The sequence below is a fragment of the Aquarana catesbeiana genome, linkage group LG07 (genome assembly GCF_042186555.1).
Source record: "Aquarana catesbeiana isolate 2022-GZ linkage group LG07, ASM4218655v1, whole genome shotgun sequence".
Taxonomy (NCBI): domain Eukaryota; kingdom Metazoa; phylum Chordata; class Amphibia; order Anura; family Ranidae; genus Aquarana; species Aquarana catesbeiana.
The window spans coordinates 269,505,800-269,524,974 of record NC_133330.1 but is presented as its reverse complement, the minus strand read 5'-3'; the positions used below and the strand labels follow the sequence as shown (position 1 = coordinate 269,524,974).

The following is a 19,175-nucleotide window of genomic DNA, read 5'->3' as shown; positions in this document are numbered from 1 at the left end:
TCATTAGTACAGACCCCCCCCCTTCATTAGTACAACCCCCCCAGAAAAAAAACCCCCCTTCACTAGTACAGAGCCCCAGGACAGCCCCCCCCTTCACTAGAACAGAGCCCCAGGACAACCCCCCCCCTTCACTAGTACAGAGCCCCAGGACAACCCCCCCTCCCAGGACAACTCCCCCTCCATAAGTGAACAGATGGAACAGATGGAGACAGGCTTGGGCGGGAGTGAGAGACACAAGAGAACACGCGCCCCCCCCGCCCCCCGCACAGAGACCAGCCGCTCCGATCTCCGGTGGCTGCTCTCCTTCTCTGACAGGAGGAAGGAGGGGGGACGGGCTGAAGCCTCGAAAAAAACAGCAGCGGCGGCGGTGTGAGCGGAGGGAGCCGCGTCTGGACACAGAGAGTAGGAGGAGGGAGAGGAGCACTCTAGCGCTTCAGCGCCCCCACCTCTCTGGTGCCCGGGTGCGCTGCATGCTGCTAGGTTAGTGTGGGGGGCGGCCGAGAAGTCATTGCAGGAGCGGCGCCGGGCCGCCCCTGTACCGCTGCCGCCCCGAGGCCTGGCCTCGGTGGCCTTGTGGGAAATCCGGCAGTGGTCACGCTTACAGCAAACAGTTATTTTCCTTTTGGAACAACAATTTTACATGAATAAATACAAGCTGATCATCTTAAGCACCCCTGTCAGGTAAATGGTTTGTCTCCACCGTGTAAACTGATACGTCTGGAATAGTGCTTGTTCTTTTGGAACAACAGACTTACTGGCTGGTCCACCAGATGAAAATAGAAGAAAGCAAGTCTAAAAAAGAAAACAAATGCGACCATCGCATCTAAGAGTTGTTAAGCTGAAATATATTAATTGTTTGTTTTGGGGTTTAATATTGCTTTAGGCTGGGTTCACACCTCCGGCGGATGCGGCTTGCAGCAGGGGTCCGGTGCGTACCTATTCTCCGTTTCAGGGACAAATTGGGCCAAATTTTTGCCTGAATTTGGCCCTGAAACAGAGCCAAAGATGCACAGCATTCCTGTGCAAGCTGCTCCACAGCCGCAACAGAGATATGTGAACCGTCTCCATCGAGAGCCAGTCACAATCTCCTGTCATGCGAGTTGGATGTGGAGAGAAACAAATATATATTTTTAACTGAATTACAATAAATTTGACTGAGGACCATTTTACACTAATGAAGTCCACCAGCGAATCTGATCACTCAGCAGGGATCTCTCCGCTGATCTCTGATGAGCAGGCGGATGACAGGTCCGTGTCTCCTCCGCTATGCAGAACGGACACAGCCCACTGTCCATTATGGGCTGTTGGATGCAAACAGACCGCCTGTCCGTTTCTATCCAACTGTCATCTGGTCCGATCCACCAGACAGAACGGATCCCCACACATCTGTTTTTAGTGGACACATGTCCATTGACATCCACCGGTCCATAGAGAGCAATCCATGATCCGATTGGGTCCGCCAAACTGACAGGCAGATCCGATCGGTCTGTCAGTGTGAAAAAGGCCTAAGTAAAACAGTAATGTCACATTATGTTAACAACATACATAATAGATGGATTGGAAAATTAAAATATACAATGTATTAAAACTGTATACAGTGGAACCTCGGATTACAAGCATAATGTGTTCCAGGAGTATGCTCGTAATCCAAAGTACTCGCATTTCAAAGCAAGTTTTCCCATGGAAGTCAATGGTAACGAAAATAATTTGTTCCGCATTGACTTCAGTGGAATACCGGAAAGCCTTGGAAATGGCCAAAAAGGCCCGAGGGACACTTCAGCTGACCTTGGCAAACCCCGGAAAGACTTCCTACCCGAGATTTGCCGAGGTCAGCCGTGCTGTCTTCGGGCCTTTCTGTGCATTTTCGAACGGCGCCGATCAGCTGCGATCAGTGACGTCCGGCTCTGCTTGGCTCCGGCGCCCTCCCACCCCAGGCCAAAAGTGGTACTGCACACCGATTTGGCCTAAATCGTGCTTGTTTTGCAAGACAACACTCGCAAACTGAGTTACAATTTTTAAAAATACAATGCTCGTATTGCGAAACGGCGCTACTCGCAATCCGAGGTTCCACTGTATTGCATAGAATGTATCATGTCCATATCTTAAAGGAGACCTAGGGGCATACAATTGAAGACCTAGGACATGTGCCCTGGGTTCCAGGATTTTGCAATGCCTTTGGTTGTTACATAATCAAAGCCATGAACACAGTGATGTAAAATCCCCAGCTGCCAGTTTCCCGATGCTTTAGAACTCCAAAAATATACCGACTAAAGCCCACCTCAATAAACAAAAGTAAATTCTGACTCTGCCCTACAGTTGCTCATCTCTAATATGGAAGTTATGGATTCAAGAAAAAAACATTCTAATGGGAGTTTTAGCCTTTCACCCACATACAAAGACAGAACATTGAATGGCACAGTTCACAAGATCAGTTAAAGCCCAGCTGTGCTCTATGACACAGAATATTTAATGCAATCTTCACCAAACATCCTCCACTGGCGCCCCTCCCTCCCCAATGGTCACCCTAACCTCCACAATCACTGCTGTGGAGCCTCAGATAGCTGTCTTGTAGAAATCGGATATTTGTGTTATATACCCTGATAAACTAGATTTGTGAGTCACGGAACTTATTAAGCACAGCCTTGAAAATGCAATCCCAGCAATGTAGCCTTTATCCTTGGAAGTCAAGAGAGATAGCTGGAAGCCAGCACAGTCACGCTGCTTAGAATTTCAAGAAGGATTCAGAGAGGGGAGCCAAGTTTAATAGTCAGGACCATTATATTGGAGTTAATTATACATAAAGTGGACCTGCCTCCCTAAATTGACATTTTCTGAACCCATTGTACCATTTTTTAATTTTTTTCGACTTAGTTGCACCATGGTTAAAAGCCACTCATTTTATGTGGCTCGTTATTTGATATTAAATCTTGATTTTTTTTTTTTAATGCAACTAGTGTAAGTACCTGAATTTGATTTGACATAAGGCTCCTGAGGGAGATAGGGCTTTGCTATCTTGTCATAGAAAAATTACCAAAAAAAAGGTATTTAAAGAGGAGTTCCACCCAAAAAATTGAACTTCTGCTGATCGGATTGCCCCCCCCCTCCAGTGACACATTTGGCACCTTTCTGGGGGGAACAGATACCTGCCTAATACAGGTATTTGCTCCCACTTCCGGCGATAGACTGCCACAGAATCTGCAGCGATCTACACCATGTCCAGCCCCTCCTCTGTCCCCCCGCTGTCTTCTGGGAGACACACAGGTCCAGGAAGACCAGAAGACAGCAGGGACCTGTCAGGATGCGCAGTGCAACTCATGCATGCGCAATAGGGATCCAGGCTGTGAAGCCGCAAGGCTTCACTTCCTGATTCCCTTACTGAAGATGCTGGTGCCTCCACCCGGGAGCCGAGGGACAGGTCAGCTTTGGGTGAGAACATCGTGGGCGCCCTGGACAGGTAAGTGTCCTTATTTTAAAAGTCAGCAGCTGCAGTATTTGTATTTGTTTTTTCAGCGAAACTCCACTTTAAAAGAGAAATATGGGAATTTGTTTTTTGTGGAATCATACTTACCTAGGTCTGATGCTGCATCTGTCCCCCTCTAAGACTGAGAACCGAGTTATCAAACACCACCGATTGCTCGGTTCTCACAGCTCCCTGAGCAGAGAGCTGGTAACTGTCAGTCACCGGTTCTCTGCCCTGCTCTGCTCCCCCCATGCTCACTGGAGCGCTAGGCAGTGCAGGGGGCGGTAGCGAGCTGCTGAAAACCCGAGCTGGGTGCTGGTCCAGGCATGTGGGCGGTTCCAGACCATATGGTCGTGATCTTTCCCCAGCCTGGACTGGCTTTGTGAAATCAGCTGACCACGGGCTTCAGCCCGCTGTCTGCTGAAAACGGGCCACAGGAGTACAGAACAAACTGCACTCTTGTGATCCATAGGAAAAGTACAACCAAATGAGCTTTGGCTGTACTTCTCCTTTAAACTGGCACCTGTGCTTAACTGAATGAAGCGCAATGGGGGCAGTGGGAGTGGCAGCATTTAAAAGGTGGGTGTAATGCCACGTACACACGATCGGAAATGCCGCCAGCAAAACTCAGATGAGAGCTTTTCGTCTGAAAATGCAACCGTGTGTATGCTCCATCGGTCTTTTGCTAGCAGAATTCCAGCCAGCAAAAGATTGGGAGCATGTTCTCTATTTTTCGGTCAGGAAAAGTTCCTATCCGAAAATGAGTTCATCTGTATGCAATTCGGACGCGCAAAAAATCACGCATGCTCGGAAACAATTTGACGCATGCTCGCAAGCATTGAACTTCATTTTCTCGGCTCGTCGTAGTGTTGTACGTCACCGCGTTCTTGACGGTTGAAAGTTCAGAGAACTTTTGTGTGACCGTGTGTATGCAAGGCAATCTTGAGTGGCATTCGGTCGGAAAAACCATCCAAGTTTTTTCTGACGGAAATTCTGATCGTGTGTACGCAGCATTAGAGAACCTAAAGTTGGGTATTTGTGGGTCAGAAAAACTGAACGAATTCCCCCATCCACACAAGTGAGGTGTATAGAGGAATCCCCCTGGTGTGTTACTGTGTTCTGACAGAGGGGACTTCTCCGCTGTCAGAATACACGATCAGCACTGCAAACGATTGGCTGCAGAGCTGATCAAACAAAATCTTTCCAACAAGTCCATTTCTGAGAAGCTGATCATTAGATTGACTTCTTGCAAATGGGACCAGCCAAAACTGGCAGAACTGGCAGAATTTCTATCAATCTATGACTATCTTAAAGTTTTACTATGAGTATGCTGCATGCAAATATGCCAATAGGAGTGGAGAGAAAACTTCATTTGTTTCATTCTGCTCTTTCACTGTCCAATCAACAGGTTGGGGGTAAAGAGAGGAAACCCTGTGTCCCTTCTACAGCCTATAACTGTAAAAAGTCATGTCCTTCTTCTTTCTATGCTGTGTGGCAGGTCTGTGTAAATCTTAGAACTGGATTAATAGAAATACAAAAATCTATGACATCTAAAACAGCTCCATTATCTGTCTACTTAGGTTTTGCCCAAAGGTTTGCGTCTCAGAATATTTTCATAAAGATATGCATTATTTTTCACAAATCAAACAGAGCCCTTTACATCAAAGCAGGTTTCACGTTTTCACACAATTATGAAATTGTCATAAGATTCTTCCTTTTCCTACATGACACAACTAAATCACTATTCTATAGGTGTGATTATGTCACTACTTTCAGACTAGGCATTTGAGAGAAAATACATAGGATGCATAATGTGCTTTAGTTTCAGGGTGATTTCACGTGCAGGGTCCACAAATAACTGCCTGCTTTAACCCATTGGACCCCCGCACAAGCACCCCATTCACACCTGCACACTTTTCACACAAACTAAACAATATACACTGATTTTTTTCTCCAAAGAAATGTACATTATACACAGAATACATTTTGGGCCAAATTTATGAAGAAAGGTTATTTATTTGCAAAATTTTATAACACAAACAAAGAAAAAATTTTTTGTCTTTTTTCCTTTTTATAGTAAAAAGTAAAAAATACAGTGGTGAATAAATGCCAAAAAAAGAAAGCTCTGTCTGTTTAAAAAATATATTCTAAAATGAATTTGGGTACAGTGTTGAATGACTCAGTAATTGTCACTCGCTGAAAACTAAAAAATGGCCTGTACTGGAAGGGGGGTGAAACAGTTCAGTCTTCAAGTGGTTAACTGATCTATCATTTTTAAGTGGTCTGGCTTTTGGAATCAGTAAAAACTGTTAAAAATTGATATCTGGGTAATAGATTTTCTAGAAATGTCTTGTCCTGTTTTATGATTGTTCCTCAAAAGACTGCCAAAACTCTATATAGCCTATACTGCCAAAACTGTATGTTGAAAACAGATACCACAAGAAACTTACTATTGCTTTTTGTTGACCAGAAAGCTCTCCTATTTGCACCTCTCTGACATCCGGAGCGCATAGCATGGCGCTGTTGGTGGCAGCGTGTCACCGACAGGGGTAAACAGCCAATGACCGGCTGTTTACCACATGATCGGTTGTGATCCATTCACAGCCGATCACAAATGTAAACACAGACCGGTAACTGGCTGTTACCAGCTCTTCTCTCCTCACACACCATTTCCAGTGTGAGGAGAGAAGAGCCAGGATCAGTGAATTACCGATCTATGTCTGTATTGTACTGCACCAAGCACCTGAATAAAAAGAACCTGTCACATCGCCCCATCAGCAGTGTAACAGCTCTCATCAGTGCCAAGCAGTGTTACTGTCGCACCCCCCAGTGCACCTGTCACCCATCAGTCACCACACCAGTATCCATCAGTGCCCATAAAGTGCACCTGTCACCATCAGAGACTGCCATCAGTGACCCTCAACGGTGCACCTGTCGCCCATCAGTGACCATCGCTTGTCACCCATCAGTGACTGTCACCCATCAGTCACCATCATCAGTCATCCATCAGTGACCATCACTTGTCACCCATCAGTGACCATCATCTGTCACCCATCAGTGCCCATAAAGCGCACCAATCACCATCAGAGACAGCCATCAGTGACCATCAGCGGTGCACCTGTCACCCCTCAATGACCATCGCCTGTCACCCATCAGTTACTTTCAGATGCTTAGCATGACTGACAGTGGCGGCCTGTGGTAATTTTTTTTTTGGGAGGGCTAAGCCGCATGCGCCATGGCCGCCAAACAAACAAACTGCTCTTGCGAATGCACGTGGGCCATGGGGAACCCAGAGGAGAAATGGTGCACCATTGTGCGCCATCATACAGATAAAAAAGAACAACCAGACACAAGCAAAAAGGTACACTTTGCAAAATCTATTGGAATTTTTTCTTTATAAGCGGGAGAATTTTATATAATTTATCATAGTTTGGATAATCTCGGGAAGGACACTGGGTGTTGTCGCTGAAGTGAAGGAAGCGCATAATCATATCAGGATCTGGGTATTACGGAAGAATAAATGGGCATCCAGGTTCAACAACAAGCTACAGCAGTTTGTGTCCCGAACAAGGGATCCTCTGGCAATCGGAGCAGATGCTCTGGTAGTTCCGCATAGCCAGTACTCCCTGGTTTATGCTTTCCCCCCGATCCCTCTCCTTCCACATTTGTTGGGCAGGATTCGGAGAGAGGGGGTTCCAGTCATTCTGGTGGCACCAGCCTGGTCCAGAAGGCCCTGGTTCCCGGAGATTGTAACACTGACAATAGACGGGCCATGGACGCTTCCACATCACCCCGATCTACTTCTGAAGGTCCTATATTCCACCTCAATTTACAGTCTCTAAATGTGATGGCATGGCTATTGAAGCCAGGGTGTTCAAGGACTGTGGCATCTCATGACCAGTGATGTCGACCCTAGTGAATCCTAGAAAAGCTATCACTAAGAAGATCTATCATATGGTCTGGAAGACCTTATGATAGATGTGAAGCCAGCAAATGGCATCCTCGGAAATACGTGATTGGGAGAATTCTCTCTTTTCTACAGTCAGCTGTGGAAATCAGATTGGCTTTGAGTACAATCAGAGGTCAGATTTCGCCCTGTCAGTATTCTTCCAAAGGCCTTTAGCCTCCCATTCGCTGGTCCAAAGCTTTATGCAGGGGGCAACTCGTTTACTTCCCCCCATTAGGTCACCTATGTGTCCTTGGGACTTGAACTTGGTGCTGTCTGTGTTAAAGAAACAACCATTTGAGTCTATCAAGGAAATTCCATTAGACTTGCTGTCACACAAGCTAGCCTTCCTGATGGCCATCACCTCGGCTAGAAAGGTGTCGGAGTTGGCAGCCCTTTTGTGCAGCGAACCATACTTGATCTTTTACCACGACAGGGTCGTGTTACAACCTGTTCCATCCTTTTTGCCAAAAGTGGTGTTAGCCTTTCATTTAAATCAGGACATTATTTTGTCTTCTTTTTTCTCTCAGCCTCGTTCAGAGGAAGAGAGATGACTGCATTCCTTGGACGTTGTCCAGGAAGTCAAGGTTTATTTGTCTAGATCTGCGGAAATCCGAGGATCAGACTACTTTTTTTTTTTTTACCAAAAGGACTCAAGAAGGGGCAGGCAACTTCCAAAGCTTCCATTGCCAATTGGGTCCGTCAATTGGTCATTCAGGCCTATGGTCTGAAATGTAAAGCTCCTCCCTTTTGGGTGAGAGCTCATTCTACCAAGGGTGAAGGAATTTCCTGGGCTTTTCGCCATCAGGTATCTGTGGCTCAGATTTGTAAGGCTGCTACCTGGTCTTCAGTGCATACGTTCACAAAATTTTATCAAGTGGATGTTTGAGCAGCCAAGGATTTGGCTTTTGGCCGCAGTGTACTGCGGGCTGCCGTATAAAGCCTGATGGCTATTGTATGGCAGGGTGTCTCCCTCCCCTCAAGGCTATTGCTCTGGGATGTCCCGGTAGGTAATGAATACTAGCCTAACTCTGTGACCCATGATGTATGAAAAAGAAAACAGGATTTTTTTGTCATACTTACATGTAATATCCATTTCTTTGAGTACATCACGGGACACAGAGATCCCTCCCCTCTTTTTTGAGGATTCAGTGCTTGCTACAAAACTGATGTACTTCCTGTATGGGAGGGTTTATATAGGGGATCACTTCCTGTCTAAGACTTTGTCTACCAGTGTCCATTCACCTAGAGATGGCGTTCTACCCAGTAGGTAATGAATATCAGCCTAACTCTGTCCCACGATGTACTCAAAGAAAAGGATTTTACTATTATTTCCCAGCTCCAGCCCCCTTGAGTCCCTGACCTACATGGGCACAACCAGAAACATTGTATGGGACCTGGCATACCCAATGCTGCAAAAAGGTTATCACATATACCTGCATAGCTATAATAATAGCCTTCCCCTTTTCAGACACCTACATCATGCAAACCCTGGCCTGCAGAACCTCCAGAAAGAACAGGAAGGGTTTCCCACAAGTGTTAGTGAACAAAAAAATGTGAAGGAGGGAGAAAGCAACTCTGAGAAACGAAGACGTGCTGGCCTTGAGGTGGCAGTATAGGAGGGATGTATACATGCTGTCCACCATCCATAATGACCCCACAGTCAAGATTCCTGGAAGACATGGTCCCATTCAAAAACCAACATGCGTCTAAGAATATAATCTTTACATGGGGGGGGATGGATTTCAATGACCAAATGCTTCAGCCCTACTTGGCAACAAGGAGGTCCTGTTTCTGGTATAAGAAAGTTGTGATTTATCTTTGTCATTTGGCCATTTACAATCCATATATCACCTACACCAAATCCACAGAAAGCCCCACCCCCTGCCTAAAACTCATAGAAGAAAAAGTGACGTCCCTCATCGATCAGCAAAACCCCACCCCAAGAAAACCTTAGCTCTGATGCTGTTAGCTAACTTCATGAGAGCCACTTCCCAGACAGCATTCCACCATCTGAAGCAGGCCGGAGACGCCAAAAAAGATGTTGCATATGCAGCAAAAGTGGGGTTGGAAGAGATACCAGCTACCATTGTCCCCAGTGTCCCTCCCAACACGGCCTATGCATTTCCCTATTTTCATCATCTGTACTGACCATTTTCCATGCTTGCTCAAATAACCATGCCACTGCCTTCCATGTGAACTGACCCTGGCCTGTTTTTCGACTATGTTTCTGCCTACCACTTGGACTGATCTGTTGCCCTACTACTGAAGTACACAGGGGTCTCACATATGTGAGGGGCTCCAGAATTGTTTTTCCAGATGGAGAAAAAAAATGTTTGGTTTTCTCTGGGTTTTGTCATTTCCGGATTAGGGTCTGGAGTCTGGAGGCTTCAAAGAGATTAGGGTGGGAGAAGCCTCTACCCCTGTGCCCAGGTCTTACCTGACTAAGGCCCTCAGCCTGATGCTGGCTTACTGCCATCATGCCTCTGCCTGCCGCATGAACTGACCACACCTCTGCCTGCTACCTGTATTATGGAAATATTTAGCTGTAGCAAGAGATAGTATGTTTATGAAGGGATGGAGAGCGGTACAATAATGAGTGTCTGCAGATAACAGTGTACAGATAACAATATTTTGACTGTGCTGACCATGTCTCTGCCTGGACAATTCCTTTGGACAAATGCTTTGACTTGCTGACAATATACATGTACTGACTATAGACAATATTCCTGCCTGCTGCCTGGATAATTACTTTTTTTGTCGTTAAGCACGTCCCTTCCTGCTGCTTGGACCAATGCTCTCCTCTATGGATAACTGCACTACTAAAACCGCAGGTAATATATTTTTTTTTTTACCCCTTTCCTCGATAGAATTTATTTTGAAGTGTAATTCTTGGTATGTACATGCTAAAAATATGAAGGGGCTTCAAAAGTGTGATAGGGCATTATGACATTAGATGTGTAATTTACAAATTGTTTCAGACGATGCGGACAGCTGGGGACGATGCTCCATATTTGGTGGCAATGTACCCTCGTAACTAGGCTCTGGATTAGGACTTTTAATTTAATAAATTCTGTGACAGGGGTAAATATTCGCAGATCTTTGGAAGCAGCTCTTTTCCACAAACTACCTGATGAAACTTCCAAAAAAACAGTAAAATTAATCACCTATATATTGTTGGCAGCGAGAATTATGATTGCTAGACATTGGAGACAGTCAGCAATCCCTCTTGACCAGGTTAAAAGTAAACTCAACTGGATCATGATTAATGATAAACTCACCTATATACTCAGTAATAACACCAAAAAATTTAACACGGTGTGGGATCCGTGGATCAATTATATCTCAACTCCATAGGGAACTCCGGGTTGACCCTCTCCTTCTTCTTCTCCTTCTCTTTCCTGTTTTTTTTTTCCCTCTCTATCTTCTTCCTCTCTTCTCTTTTCTTTTTTACCTCCTTCTTCTGGCTCTTATATATACAATACAGATGATTGATCATGGGACCTTACTTAGTAGTGGACCCTGGGATAGTCTCAGGGTTCACAACCAGAACTCCCTGTGATTCCAGGTCTCTGCCACTCACAGTGGGTGGGGGGATAACGGATCATGGGGGGAAAATGTTTTTCAGTTCCACCAGTATTTAGATACATATCGTATATTTTGCATTCAAGGATAATAGTAGAGGACAGATATGTATGTTGACCGTATTTTCTGTACATCTGTATTGTTAAATTGACCATCTAAGAATTCCATTTTGTTCTAATGATGTGTCTGTTTACCTTGAAATGTATTACCTTTTTTTTTACAATAAAAACTATTGAAATATAGATGTGTAATTTATGCCTGTAGGTGTTACTTGAATGTTGGGCTTCTGTATGTAACCAGGCTGTGTAAAAGTCTCACACATGTGGTATCACCATACTCAGGAGGAGTATCAGAATGTATTTTGGAGTGCAATATTTGCTATGTTCATGCTACGTGTTATAAATATTGTATAAATGGACAACTTTGTGTACAAAAATGCCTTTTAATTTTCTTTCCACATTTTCCAAAAACTTGTTGAAAAACATGACATGTTCAAAAGACTCATTATGCCTCATAGAATATACGTTGGGGTGTCTGCTTTTCAAAATGGGGTCATTTTGTGGACATTTCCATTGTCCTGGTGCTCCAGGGCCTTCAGAAGTGTGATAGGTCCTCATGACATTAGATGTGTAATTTATGCTCCTAGAACGCCTGAAGGTGCTACTTAAATGTTGGTCATCTGTATGTCGCCAAGTTGTGTAAAAGTCTCACACATGTGGTATCGCCATACTAAGGAGGAGTAGTAGAATGTATTCTGGGGTGTAATTTTTGCTATGTAAATGCTATGTGTTAGAAATTTTGAATAAATGGACAACTTTGTGTAAAAGAAATGCGTTTTCATTTTCTTTCCACATTTTCCAAAAACTTGTGGAAAAAAAATGACATGTTCAAAAGGCTCATTATGCCTCATAAATTATACGTTGGGGTGTTTGCTTTCCAAAATGGGGTAATACTGTTGGCGTTTCCATTGTCCTGGTGCTCCAGGCCTTTCAAAAGTGTGATAGGTTATCATGACATTAAATGTGTAATTTATGCTCTTAGAACCCCTAAAGTGCTACTTGAATGTTGGGCCTCTGTATGCGCCCGGGCTGTGTAAAAGTCTCACACGTGGTATCTCCATACTCAGGAGGAATAGCAGAATGTGAAAGAAATAACCTGTTGATATGACAATTTTGTAAAAAAAAATCTTCATTTTGCAAAGAATTGTGGGAAAAAAATTACAACTTCAAAAAACTCCACATGCATCTTACTAAATACATTGGAATATCTACTTTCCAAAAAGGGGTAATTTGGGGGGTATTTGCACTTTCCTGGCTTGTTAGTGTCTCAAGAAATGAGATATGCCATCAGTACATCAGGGGTGATAAGATGTGATAAATTTTCAATGATTGTCAGATAAACTTGTAGACGCTATAACTTTCACAAAGACCAAATAATATACACTGATTTGGGTTATTTTTACCAAAGATATGTAGCAGTTTGGCCAAAATTTATGAAGAAAAATTACTACTTTGCAAAATTTTATAACAGAAACAAAGAAAAATCTTTTTTTTTTTTTTTTTTTTTTTACAAAATGTTCTGTCTTTTTTAATTTATAGCACATAAAATAAAAAACCCAGTAGTGATTAAATACCACCAAAATATAGCTCAATATAATGTATGTGAAAAAAGGTCACAAATTTCATGTGGGTACAGCGTTGCATGACCGTGCAATTGGCATTCAAAGTGTGAGAGCACTGTAAGCTGAAAATTGGCATGGGCAGGAAATGGGGTAAAAGTGTCCAGTAGGCAAGTGGTAAAGCTGAATTCCAGAATGACCATGAATTTCCATTTTAAACTTCTGTTCCCAATGGTAAATCAAGCTGCCAAAAAATAATATAAATTACTCACAGCATTCCTAAGGTAAATTTTTTTAAGTTGCTGTGTCATCACTGTAAGCTCCTCATCCATTAATCAATGTCCAGCAGCCTGGAGGAGGGATCTTTGATGTCATTAACTCCGCAGCTCCCCCCACCCTGGTAGACCTAGCTAGTAGTGCTTTTTTCATGATTCATGGGAAATGCAATGTAGTCAGAGCTGCGGGTGGTGTCCGGGCTGTTCCCTGATCCCAATAAACCACTCATATGTTCACTATGATGTACTACAATTGTGTCACCACCTACTGTACTAGTGCATTAGGGTGCTAGTTTAAGGGAATGACACCCTACTGATCTAAGTGATGTGATTTAATATGACTGGGGTGGTACACCTGTCAAACGGTAACGCAGGTGTCCTAAGGCGAGCTCAGGGAGGACAGAAACCTCCCGTGGGGCAGCAGTAACACAAGATAAAAAAAGGTCTTTAGCTGCACATTACTACAACAAAATATTGTGAAACCAGCCTTAATATTACCGGCAGGTTCACTTTAAGATCATATCAGTTCTTCCTGCACAATGATAGATTCATTTTGGTGACTTTGTAGAAAATGTCCAGTATGCTGGAAGAATAAGGTCATTTTCAATGTATTTTTGTACATTTGTTCAGATGTTTGGTGCTTTGGCTGGTGAGTTGCTCCATGTGTGGATAGCAGCATTGAGCACCCTCTAACAGAAGTAGTAAAGTAGGGGGACTCACTTGAAGAAATCATCTTTGCAGTATACATTCCCAGCCCGGGAAAAGCAGCGCTCAGCCAAGGGCACCTGGCACTCACAGCACTTGAGGCATGCACTATGCCAGTGACGATCCAGAACCTTTAGGATGAATTTATCCAAAATGTGCTCATTACATCCGGAGCAACGTGGGATCTCTGTGGAAAGACAAAACATATAAATTATATCATTAACAGAAAGTTATTATATCCCTCATCATTACCCTGCTTCTTATTATATGGATCAGACAGATCAAATCCAACACTAAATCTGGCTGTGTTTGATGATCATTATATTGTTTATCTTGACAAAACTGAAGGAAGGAAGGAAATAATGTATGGAAATTCTCATACGACAAAGGCTTTTTTTTTCATGTTTATTGTTTCTGATCATGCAGTCCTTCCTTTCTGATATTTCTCATACAAAAATCGCATGAAAACTAGACATATTAAACAAAAATCATTTGCTCCGTTCACGTATGAGAAAAAACTTGGAATTTGTCCCGTTTACAGTCTGAATTGGATGAAGAAAATTGTGTACACACTATACAAAAATCTGCCTCGTCTGAAATTTTTCTTCCGATTTTCTCATAGTGTGTATTCCACTTTAAGCTGCATCTCTGGACGATGTCTGTAAACTGTCCTAATTTGAGCCATGGCTGGCCCCGCCGACACCACCTGGCTTGAAAAACTTTGACTGAGAAATCATAGGAGCAGGATAGAAAAAAAGTCAGCCAATCAGCTCCAGTCTCTGTTTGGGTGATCTAGCAGCTGCTGATATGTAAAAGACTGTAAAGCCTAGTACACACTAGTAGTTTTTTTTCCCTCAACCCAGTAGGGCTGAACGAAAAAAAACTGACCGCTCCTGTTAGTACAGCCGCTGTACTAACTATCCAACATTAGTGCAGCGATCTCCCCTGCTGTTCTACTGTGTTCTGACAGGGGGACGGCCCCCTGTCAGAACACTCCGGTCATCGCTGTCAGCCAATGGCTGAGAGCCCTAACTGGGAAGCGATCGGCAGACCTTTCTCGGTCATGCCCCTTCGACAGAAGACCGGCTTCTGTCGGACCGACTCCAGTACACACGGGCCGAATGTCAGCCGGTTTCTATTAAACCGCCCGAATCTGCTCGACATTTGTCCCGTGTGTACTAGGCTTAAGAATATAATAGCCAGCAGTGGGAGATTTGGTCTCGCTATTTAGTTTGGATGAAGGATTTGCGCAGTGTTCTATTGTTCATCCTGTGGGTTTAACAAGGAAAACTAAACGTGTATAGTTCTATAGAGTTTCATAGTACATGGTACAAAGGGTCAGGAATAATATTATTGGAAGATATTTCAAGAAAGATCAAAATTGCTCATCATGAATACCAAACAAATGGCCGATATGCCACAAAGTACAACTTTCTGTCCCACAATGCTATAATAAACCAGAGTGGGGAAGGGAAGAACGGAAGGGAAAAGGAACATGTGAAGGGAGCAGTGACAACAAGGATAAGGACACTCTGGCCATGTTTGACCTGTGATCTGGTGGCATAGCTTAAAAATCATGGTCCTGAAAGGCCTGTTTTGAGAACAGGACCACCACAGTGCAATAGGGTACCCTGGGTCAAGCATGCATAATGCTTCAAAAGGCCATAATTCTGTTCTATCTTATAGAGCATCCCCAATGTGAAAAGCTAGGAGTAGAAATGTTTTAATTAAAGATATTGAAGACAGTCGGCTTAAAGGAGACTGCTGCAGAAACAAGCGCAGACAAATCTTTGAGCCCAGTGGAACCGATCGCCAGTTTGATCAGGGGATCAGACTTTTAGCCACGTTCAGTAGCTGGTGGGCGAGGGAACACATTCTTCTTATATCCCATAATAGATAGAGGGAAAGCGTTTAGCAGACAAAAAAACTGGGTCATCCTGAAATGGGACAGTAGTGATATCTGAAATCAGTTTTCTCATCTCAATCCAGAATGGTCTAATTTTGGGACAACCGCACCATATGTGCAGTTAGGAACCCTGTAAACCACAACCCTTCCAACATCTGTCCGAAATGGAAGGATAAAATAATGCCAATGTTTTAGGGGCCCTATACCATTTTGTTACTAGTTTATAGTTAACTTCTTGAGTTCTTAAGTTTTGAGCACATGGTAGAGGTATGAATTAAATAAAGAGTTTCTGGGAATCAGTTAGAGAACATTCCACCTCAGTCCCCCATTTCCCAACAAAACAAAAGTCTAAACTCCTCCAAACGGGGCAATTCACCATTAAAAAGAAGTTTAAGGCAACTCACATCACCATCGACTGCCCAATTCTTGAAAAAGAATAAAGACTAACCTGGGGGAGACTACAAGAATCCTCCCAGCGGAAAAAGGGGAGAAATTGGGGGGGCCTTTGCTAACTGACCATCCTTATTGATAGCGTCCCAAAGTTGCAAAGTGTGAACAGTAAGGAACAAGGGGAACAAGGTGGTCTCCGAGAGACCGTTATACACTTTATTACCAAGAGTATTGGGACGCCTGCCTTTACACGCACATGAATTTTAAAGGCAGCCCAGTCTAAAGCCTCGTACATGTGATCGGATTTTCTGCAGACAAAACCTTGGACTTTTGTCCAAAGAGTGTTGACCAGGAACTTGTCTTGCATACAAAAGGCAAGGAATGGTTGGCCAACAAACACGAACGTAGTGACTTACTACGTAGTTTTTCAGCTCTTTAGTGCCACCCTTTGGGCTCCTTCTGCTAATTTCGTGTTAGTAGAAGCTTGGTGAGTGTTGATTCGTGCTTTTCATTTTGCGCTTTTCATTTCACGCTTTTCAGTTTGTTTCTGAACGCCCATTCGTCAACCAGCCATGTTGCGGAATCGGAGGAGATAACGTATTATTTATTATTGGCCTTGGAGTTATTGCTTTGACCCAAGTCCAGTCCAGGAACAGGAGGAGGAGGATTTGTTCGACCAAAAATTGGTTGCTTTATTAATCATGACCAATTATGTCATATGCCTTTGCTCCGGGAGCTCCAGGAGAATAATCCAGATGATTTTCGGAATTATCTCCTGATGATGGACCCCTGCTTTCACCAACTCTTGCATTGTTGACCCCCTATATTAAGAAGCAGGACACATGCATGAGGCTTTTATTTTATTTTTTGGTTGAATAATGATTTGATCTGGTATATTTTATATATTTTTGGATCCACAGAATGCACTTTTTGGTTAAGTTCTATTGGCAGATAGCATGCCTAATTTTATTTGTTTTCTTTTTTTAATGCACAATAAAAAAAATTGTGGAGAATAATACTTGGCTATGTGTTTTACTTTAAATGACAGTTTGGGAGTAGGCAGTTACATATTAAAAAATACAATGTAAAGTTAACAAGGGACACCAACATAGTTGTATCTTTGATCTTAAAAACTATGGGATAATGGTGTTGTGGTAACTTGCACCAAAAATTAAAATAACAAGCATAATATTATTCTTGATATCTAGAAAAAAAAAGCCTTTGAAAATTCGTTTGCCATAACTCCATCAGTATCACCAGCAAAGCAGCTTCATTATTATCCCATTAAAGAAGAAGAGAATGTGCGCTGCATTTCGAGATTTCATAAATCATAATTTTCCGCGTCACGAATCTTACTTCTCCATTACGAATGCTAGTTTACAAGACCGACCGCTTCCAGCACATCCTTGCTTCAGAGCATGCGTGTTTGTACTATGGACTTTTGTCCGATGGACTTGTGTACACACGCTCGGAAAATCCAACAACAGACATTTGGAAAGATTTAAAGCCTGCCATCCAAAATTTATCCGCGGAAAATCCGACAACATTGTCCGATGGAGCGTACAAACGGTCGGATTTTCCGCCAACAGCCTGTCGTCACACAATTCTCATCGGAAAATCCGATTGTGTGTACGAGGCTTTAGTCTGTAGGGTTCAATATTGAGTTGGCCCACCCTTTGCAGCTATAACAGCTTTAACCCTTCTGGGAAGGCTTTAGGAGTGTGTCTTTGGGAATATTTGACCATTCTTCCAGAAGCGCATTTGTGAGGTCAGGCACTGATGTTGTATGAGAAGGCCTGGCTTGCAGTCTTCACTCTAATTCATCCCAAAGGAGGTCAGGACTCTGTGCAGGCCACTCAAGTTCCTCCTCTCCAAACTTGCTCATCCATGTCTTTAAGGACCTTGCTCAGAGACCCGAGCCTGAAACTGGGAGTGAGGACACCCCGGGGCAGCGCAGCACTGCCCACATCGCAGCACCTGCACTGCTGCAGCAGGAAGACTGAAGTGTCCACTCACCCTCTGCTCTCCAGCCCTAGAGTACATTTCAAAGGACTTCCATCCCATAATAATAATTTGCAAGTCCCCTTTGTTTCCCTGCACCCCTGCTACCATCCCCCTTTTCTTTTGGACAATGCTTATCCAGCCAGTCTAGGACTAGCATCACTGCCATAAATGCTCTCTGGCAGTATAGTTCCAGCAATTAGTAGATTAAACTTTACTGCTGCTCACTGCTGTACTTGAAGTGGCCTTGCTACTGTTTATACTGACCCGCACTCCAAATGTCATGTTATGCCTAGTCCATACTGTAAATCACTTTGTATGCTAAAATGTGCTATTACCATTGTTAATCCATTTTATTCTAGCCTAGATATCAACCATATTGGGTTAAAATATATTAAGTTTCTCTTTACTACCTGGTTTGGTGCCTGTTTTTTTTTTATATAGCACTACTTTTGGGTACTACTTGGGTACTTTCAGTGATTTCCTCTGATATTGTATGTTTGTACACTCAGCCTGGTGTGTCAGAGGGGCTAAGGTTCTTGAGAAGGTTAAGGCAAAGAACAGAGGACTCATTTTATCCTAAGTGGGTAGTGCTACACTTACAAAGGGCTTCCGCTCATTGCTTCTAGCAACCCAATGGAGTGGCTGGGGAACAAAGGAAGGTCAGCATGTGAAGCTGCAGGGGCCAGAAGTTGTTATTACAGGTACAGGTATGATATGGGTTAGACTCCCTCAAGAGCTGGCTTTGGCTAGCTCAGAAGCTTGCTTTAAAAAGGCCTGGATTATTTCCTAAATGTACGTAAATATAACTGGATACTAACATTTATAGGTAAGGTTGATCCAGGGAATATCAGATTGCGTCTCAGGGGATTGGGAAGGATTTTTTTCCCCTGCTGGAGCAAATTGGATCATGCTTTGCTGGGGGTTTTGCCTTCCTCTGGATCAACTGTGGGTATAGGATTGTATGATTTTTTTTATTTTTATTTTTTTATTTTTTCAACCTGACTATGTACAGTGCTCAGCATAAATGAATACACCCCTTTTGAAAAGTAAGATTTTAATATCAATGAACATAAGAACAATTTCCCAAATTTTGACAAAACTGAGTTTTATAGAACATTTGTTTAGCTCATTACTTAAAAGTAAGGTTAATAATATAACTTGGATTACCAAATCTTCAGTTTTACTTAAATTAGTTGATGAAAAAATGAATATACCCCACAACAAAAACTGCTACATCTAGTATTTTGTAGGACCTCCATGATTTGTAAGGACAGCACCCATTCTTC

At 43.2% G+C, this 19,175-nt stretch overlaps 1 protein-coding gene across 1 annotated transcript in view; it reads right to left on the bottom strand.

The window, feature by feature from the left end:
• Nucleotides 1–19,175, bottom strand: part of LHX4 (LIM homeobox 4) — a 110,182-nt gene that overhangs the window by 47,932 nt on the left and 43,075 nt on the right. The window contains exon 2 of the mRNA XM_073593332.1: nt 13,605–13,776. Coding sequence (XP_073449433.1) covers nt 13,605–13,776 — 172 coding nt within the window. The remainder of the gene's footprint in view (nt 1–13,604; nt 13,777–19,175) is intronic.